The sequence below is a fragment of the Acinonyx jubatus genome, chromosome A3 (assembly GCF_027475565.1).
Source record: "Acinonyx jubatus isolate Ajub_Pintada_27869175 chromosome A3, VMU_Ajub_asm_v1.0, whole genome shotgun sequence".
Lineage (NCBI taxonomy): Eukaryota > Metazoa > Chordata > Mammalia > Carnivora > Felidae > Acinonyx > Acinonyx jubatus.
The window spans coordinates 23,523,080-23,530,659 of NC_069388.1; the positions used below are offsets into that span (position 1 = coordinate 23,523,080).

The 7,580-nt window shown below is 44.2% G+C and overlaps 1 protein-coding gene across 1 annotated transcript in view; it reads left to right on the forward strand.

Annotated features, from left to right (window-relative positions):
• EDEM2 (ER degradation enhancing alpha-mannosidase like protein 2) overlaps nt 1-7,314 on the forward strand; it is a 120,336-nt gene extending 113,022 nt beyond the window's left edge. The window contains exons 11-13 of the mRNA XM_015071129.3: nt 810-954; nt 4,480-4,601; nt 6,763-7,314. Coding sequence (XP_014926615.2) covers nt 810-954; nt 4,480-4,601; nt 6,763-7,260 — 765 coding nt within the window. The 3' untranslated portion in view covers nt 7,261-7,314. The remainder of the gene's footprint in view (nt 1-809; nt 955-4,479; nt 4,602-6,762) is intronic.
• The last annotated feature ends 266 nt before the right edge of the window (nt 7,315-7,580 follow it).

Below are 7,580 nucleotides of genomic sequence, written 5' to 3' on the forward strand. Positions count from 1 at the left end.
CAGCTGTTTCCCTGCAAGCTTGTGTTAATAGCTACTTCACAACAGCTAGTAAAATTACAAATGCATGTATTTTTGGAACCAGCAATCCTAATTCTGGACATTTGTCTTACAGGTGACAGGTAAACTTTGCAGGTTTGAGGTGACATATGTACAATGCTATTTACTACACTATTACTTGTTACAGCAAATAACAAAACATTGGAACCAATCCAACCAGCTGTTAATAGGGAACTAGTTAACTTATGGTCCAAGCAGTGGAATACTATGCAACTATGTAATAGGAGGAAGGAGCCTTTTTATGTGCTTACATGGAAAAATCAAGATCTATTGTTAAATGAATGAAAGAAAGTGCAGAACAGTATATTTAATAAGCTATTTTTTACGTGGGAAAAATAATATATACTCACACATATTTATGTTTATAAACTAATACAAATTGATTTGGGGTATAGGGTAAGAGTGAGACTTAGTAAAATCAATTTCCTATTCTTAAAATTCTGAACCAGATGGCTGTTTAAAAACCATAGTGGCCAGCATTGACTGAGCAGGGACTTGGAATACAACCTCTCTCCCTCCCAATAATTTAACAAGAAAGACACTTTGTATTTTGCATCAGATGGATGCAGCTCAGAGAAGGTAAGTGTCTGGCCCAAGGCCACACAATGAATAAATGGCCAACTCAGGTTTGATTGCAGGCTTTTTTGGCTCTTCCCTGAGGTTGTATGTGAGGTTTGGTATGCGGAGTTTCTTTTGTATGTGGGTTTTTATGCCTGGTGGCTATCTGCCTGACAACTACTTGTCTCCTGTAGAGCCTCATTGGGGACATTGACAATGCCATGAGGACCTTCCTCAACTATTACACTGTATGGAAGCAGTTTGGGGGACTCCCGGAATTCTACAACATTCCTCAAGGATACACAGTGGAGAAGCGAGAGGGCTACCCTCTTCGGCCAGGTAAGCAGTATCTCTGACCTATCACGACCTGCAGGCTCTTGTTCTCTGAACCACAAGCCCTCATTTGTATGAGCCTCCATGCCTCACAAGTGCTCACAAGTTCATTTTTCCTCTTATGCTTCCAGTGGCTCTCGGTGGTTTTCCTAGTAGGAATTATTTATCCGCATATTTATCCCCAGATAAGGAAACTGAAACCTCGTGGGCTGAACTGACTTGCCCAGGGCTAAGCGTAGGAGATAGGACTGGAACGCAGGCCTCTTAACTAAATCTTAGGCTCCTTCAAACTTGGGCAAGTGAGTGCAAAAGGGAGAGCCAATTTGACTCCCTTTGAGTTCCTGCCATCAGGATTTCAGAAGTGTAGACAAACTTCCTAAGTCACTGGGTCAGGTGAATTGTGCTTTTATGGTATGGAGTATTAGAACTCTGGAATGGACCTTAGGAATGAATCATCTGATCTCGTCCACCACCTCATCTGCAGCTCAGAAATCAAGGCGCAGAGAAGGAAGGTATTACACACTAGATAACTGTCTTAAAGTTCCTTTCCAGCCCTGATCCTCTGATTCACTAGAGGAAAGTTAAACACTGTGAGGAGGAGAAGGGAAAGGGGGCCAGAGGAAGGAAGTTTAGTCAGCACACACAGTCATCCCCCACCCCAAAGTGGGTTACATTTCCATTGTTAGACTCTTCCCATCTTCCCACCTGAATGCCTTTGAGCTGTGGGAGGCCTTCTGGTGGCTACTGCCCATTCTGCCCACCAACCCCCCAACCCCATTTCCTTCCTTTTCTAGCTCAAGAGATTGTTGTGGGAGTTGAGGAAGGGGGAACAGAAGAAGATGTAAAACAGTGACTGAAAAGAATAAATTAGTCACTTCGATTCCTAGAGGCTGCTGTTATTGGTATTTCTCATGTGTTTATTATCCTAGCTTTTTTGTTTTTGTTTTTTTAATTTTTTAATGTTTATTTTTGAGAGAGAGACAGAGACAGAGCATGGAAAGAACAGAGGAGGGGGGAGGAGCAGAGAGAGAGGGAGACACAGAATCCGAAAAAGGCTCCAGGCTCTGAGCTGTCAGCACAGAGCCTGACCATAGGGCCCAAACTCAAGAACAGCGAGATCATGACCTGAGCTGAAATAGGCTGCCCAACCCACTGAGCCACCCAGGTGCCCCTGTTTTTGTTTTGTTCTATTTTGTTTTGTTTTGTTTTGTTTTGTTTTTAAGAGAAAACTCTCAGAAGGTATTATACCCAGTATTACCAACAGATAAAATGAAGACAGTTTGGGACTAAATGTAGGACGTAGGCTTGTGCATTCTCAGAGTTAGAGGGAAACTGAGAGGACTTCTAACTGGGATCGCCCTGTCATTGCCCTGGCAAGTGGTTTTCTAGTCTTTGTTGAGTTAGCACCATGACAGGGAGCTCACTACTTACAGAGGCACCCTGTTCCATTTGCAGGATAGGGTGGCAGGAAGGCATCAATGGAAAGTAAGGCACCACAGCCAGGAATCCAATAATGCCTTAGTCCAGTCACCCTTCCTACCTAAAACAAAAGCGAATGGGAGATAAGGTGCTTCTCTTTCATTAGATTGGCCAGTGTGTTACGCTCTGGTACATGTATCTGATCGGCAGTAATGAAGCACAGAACCTAGTCTAAAGGTCTCAGAGGGCTTTTACCTCCCCCTAAATCCAAATCTAAGCCTGAGTTGTCACCTTGTTCTACAGAGTTGGCCAATATACAAGAAATTAAAGAGTGATAGCATACATAGGCCTATGTGTGAGGAAGAGAAAACAAGATGGCTGGCTCTGGGTGCACTGAGCCAGCCAGCTGCGAACAACAGAAGAGGCTTCCGGGAGCGCTGTCTTTTCTTTCTTTGAATTTAATTTTTTTTTTAAGGGTTATTTCTTTTTGAGAGAGAGAGACAGACAGACAGACAGAGCGTGAGCAGGGGAGGGGCAAAGAGAGAGGGAGACACAGAATCTGAAGCGGGCTTCAGGTTCTGAGCTATGAGCACAGAGCCCGACACAGGGCTTGAACTCCCAGACCACGAGATCATGACCTGAGCCGAAGTCAGATGCTTAAACGACTGAGCCACCCAGGCGCCCCTCTTTTCTTTCTTTGAACACACACAGTGTGTTCACTTACAAGTAAATGTACCCCAATCTGTGTCTTAGAATATGAGCAGTTCGATCAGTAATTGTCTATAGACCTGTGGGGTAAAGGGAGGGAGAGGTGGGAGAGAACTGGGAGACAGGCAGAGATCTTTTTTCCTAAAGGAAGAAATAGAACTTGCAATAATAAATCAAAAGGGAGACGAGTGCTGGTCAAGGCCCAGGAGGAAACAGGGAAGGAGATTGGGAGGAGAGATTGGTCTATGGAGGGGAGAGTTCTTTCCTCTCTGAGAAAAGACAGGTGAAAAAATAGAAACGTCTGTTGAGCTGTAGCTTCCACCCACTGGGACCACCCTAGAAGTCGAATCTTTCTTTTCCATACTAGCTCTTCAGATATTTGAAAGCAGTAAACATAGGTTCCTGGGTTTTCTTTTCTCCAGAATAAACTTTCTCTTCAGGACAAACTCCTTTTGGCTAATATTCATCTGAAAATGGGGCCTATGCCTGTCAAATTCCAGTTGTGGTTATAGAATAGGGTAAGACTATTGCCTTGTTCTGGGCCCAGTGAAATGGTAGCTGTTCCCTTGTTAGATTGAAGATTGGCTCTTGAATATCTTCACCTTCATTTTTTTGTCCATCCCATCTCAGAAAGGGCCTCATAATGATAGGCTTATACTCTTAAACTTTAGGATTAAGTTAGGCTGTTAGTGACAGAAAATGAGTAGTGCTTAATTAAGATAGATATTTCGGAGTGCCTGGGTGGCTCAGTCAGTTAAGTGTCCGGCATCCGCTCAGGTCATGATCTCATGGTCCGTGGGTTTGAGCCCTGCGTCAGGCTCTGTGCTGACAGCTCAGAGCCTGGAGACTGCTTCAGATTCTGTCTCCCTCTCTCTCTGACCCTCCCCCATTCATGCTCTGTCTCTCCCTGTCTCAAGAATAAATAAACGTTAAAAGAACATTTTTTTGAATAAATAAATAAGATAGACATTTCTTTCTCACTTTTGGCCTCATATGGCTCTCTGTGTTGTCAGGGACCTTAATCCCACACCTGGCTGCTGGGAATAGTTGTCAGTCTAAGCAGTTGCGTGCTTGGCTATAGTTAAGGATTCTGTTACTAAGGAAGAAGGAAGGGACAAATATGGGGAGACATGGAGCAGCCTCCGCCACCTCTCCATCCCAGAGCCTAGCTGGCTGTCTTTCCCTTGGGGTGGGAGTCCATGGTCAGTTTTAATGCTGATCTCCACTAAGCTTCAGGCTTTGGGTATGTTGGCTCTGAAAACTCAGCATTGAGTTGTCCTGTGTTCTTCCTGGTTGGGGCCCTGTGGACAAGGTAGGGAAGGAAGGAGTCTCACCCCCTGAGGTGGGCCCCGAGCCTTCTCTGCTCAGCCCCTGGATGAGAAGGGTCTGCCTTGGACTTTACAGAACTCATTGAGAGCGCAATGTACCTCTACCGTGCCACGGGGGATCCCACCCTCTTAGAACTTGGAAGAGATGCCGTGGAATCCATCGAAAAAATCAGCAAGGTGGAGTGTGGATTTGCAACAGTAAGTGTTTCCATTGGCCCAAGAGTTGAGAAATGTCTCCCCCTGCTGATAAAGAGACTCTGGAATATTAACATTGAAGGTACCTTAGAAATGTACATATGCCTTTATTTTATAGATGGCATGACTGAAGAACAGAGAAGCCAAGAGTCTTGCTAAAGGTCACAAAGCTAGTAGAGGTAGAACTAAGGGTTCATTCTCAGGGATTTGACTCTATGCTCTTGTCATTGTCTCTGCATCAGGGGTCCTCAAACTGTCTCATAAGCTACTGTACAAGGGTGAATTTTGTGAGAAGTTTTGTGGAAAGTCTTGTTAGGTGGATTTTAGAAGGGAGATATAAAGTCCCATGGCCTTATATTCACACCACAGAGTCCTTAATGAAACTGTCCTAGTAGTTTCACAGATGTTTATTGAATGTCTTTGATGCATCAGGCACCACGCTAGGCTAATGGTTCTAGCAATGAAGAAAGACCAAGCCCCTGAGCTGGCATTTCAGTAAGAAAAACAACGAACGTGTATCTAGGAGACAGAAAGAAGACCAGTATGGCTGGAGTAACATGAACACGGAGGAAAGGGGAAGAGATAATGTCCCAGAAGGAGGCAGAGGTTATATCATGTAGAGCTTTGTATAAGCTGTGGGAAAGAATTTGCATTTTGTTCTACTTAGAACGAGAAGCCTTGGTAGGATTGACAGCAGAGCAGTGACCTGATCTGATCTGTATTTTAGAAAGATCACTCTGGCTGCTCTGTGGAAAGGGGATTGAAAGGGTCAAGGGGAAGAGCCATGTCACATCCTTAGAGGACCCAAGCAGGCAAGATGTAAATAAATGATCATTACAGATACGTAAAAAACAGATGTGTAAGAAAATTTTCTGGAAGAAAATTCACCAAAAAGTCTACAGAGGAATTTTAGGGTACGGGATTAAAAACAGAACCAAAAAAAAAATCCCTCTCTTTAAAAATTTTGTGTTGTGGTTATATTCTGTAAGGAGAATATATATACATCTATTTAAAGAAAAGACCTATATATGTAGAGGGAAAATAAAGCAGTGATCTGTTTTAGTTTCTAAATATGTTGTATTTTGTGAAAAGCCAAAGTGGTTAAGTCCATTGGGGCCTTCTTATGAACATTTGACTGATTTCCATGAAAATGAAAGCCTTCTGGAGGTCTTCCAAGGCAAATGATGGGAATAGGCGTCAGACTCCTCGGCCTTTGACAAAGAAGGCAAGAAAGTAATAATTCTTGGCACATCAAGTCCATATTTCAGTCATTTTTTTGTGTGAAAAATAGATGCCACTGAGAATTAGTTTTAAGAAAATATATCTCAAATTCTGAGAGGATAAAATAAATGTAGGAAGTAAACTTACTCATCCATGACTGTAAACTTAGTATGAATTTTTCTTCATAAAGACTTCTAATTAGTTATTATAGTAGCAAAAACTTGGATTAGCTAAGTAAATGATGCTACATTTTTACAATGTCATTAAAGGGGATGATTAGATGTGTATGTGTATGGTCACAATAAAGGCAGGTTAATGGAGATAGGAATTGTCTTGTCCCTAGGGAGGTTAGGGAAGACCCTGTGATCAGGCAGTATTTGAGCAGAGACCCGAAGGCACTGAGGGAGCAAGCGGTAGGGAGGGTGAGTGATCCAGGTAGAAGCAATGCAGAACCAGTGGAGTGCAATGCAGAAAGAATAAGCATTGCGGAGAACCGGTGGCGTGCACACATTTGCTCACAGAAGAGGAAGGCCATTCGCCGGACCCACGAGAACAAGGGAGAGCATGTAAGAGAGGTCAGGGAGAGAGCAGGGGCCAGGCTGTGAGGACCTGTTAAGCCATGATAAGGACTTTGGTTTTTAGTCTGCCATGAAGTGGGATGTCAACAGAGGGTTTTCAGTGGAGGAGTGACAGCTAAGACTTACCCTATAAATAAGCTTTAGGGTTAAGGATGGAAGCGGGAAGCCCTGTTGGAAGTTGTGCCAATCCGGGTGAGAGTCAGTGGTCCAGGCTTGGGAAAAGGTGAAACTCTGAAACGTAAAGTGATTTTCCCAAAGGCCCTTAGCTGCTCGGTGGCAGGGCAGGAATTCCTAACGTGGTCCCCTGGCCCTCTCTGCTGCCCTGTGATACCACTTCTGACTTGCTGCCTTCTTCCTCGTGGCAGATCAAAGATCTGCGAGACCACAAGCTTGACAACCGTATGGAGTCTTTCTTTCTGGCCGAGACTGTGAAATACCTCTACCTTCTGTTTGACCCAACCAACTTCATTCACAACAATGGCTCCACCTTTGACGCGGTGATAACCCCTTATGGGGAGTGCATCCTGGGGGCTGGGGGTTACATCTTCAACACAGAAGCGCACCCCATCGACCCCGCTGCCCTGCACTGTTGCCAGAGGCTGAAGGAAGAGCAGTGGGAAGTGGAAGACTTGATGAGGGAATTCTACTCTCTCAAACGGAACAGGTCAAGATTTCAGAAAAAAACGATGAGCTCGGGGCCATGGCAACCTCCAGCAGGGCCAGGAACGTCCTCCTCTGAAAACCAAGATGAGGCAAGGGAAAAGAGGCCTACCAAGCAGAAAATCCCACTCCTCAGCTGCCCAAGTCAGCCCTTTACCTCCAAGCTGGCATTACTGGGACAGGTTTTCCTGGACTCCTCGTAACCACTGGATGACTTTTTTGTTTTGTGTTTGATATAAAATATGACAGTAACTCTGCTTTTGACTGTCATGGTTTTCTATTTTACATATTGGGTTGTCTCAGGAGATTTCATTCAAAGAAAGTATTCATGGCTTAAAAAAAAAAATGTGAGTCTAATTTATTTTTCTCATACAGTTGAAGGAACAGCTGAACCCGTAATCACCCGGCTCCATAGACCCCAGGGGTTAATGGTTGAATCTTCCTTCCTTTGAAGGCTCCCTTCTTCCAGTATCTCCAGGGAGAGTGTTGTTAGGAATGTGTTCATCACGTCTTGCCCCTGCCT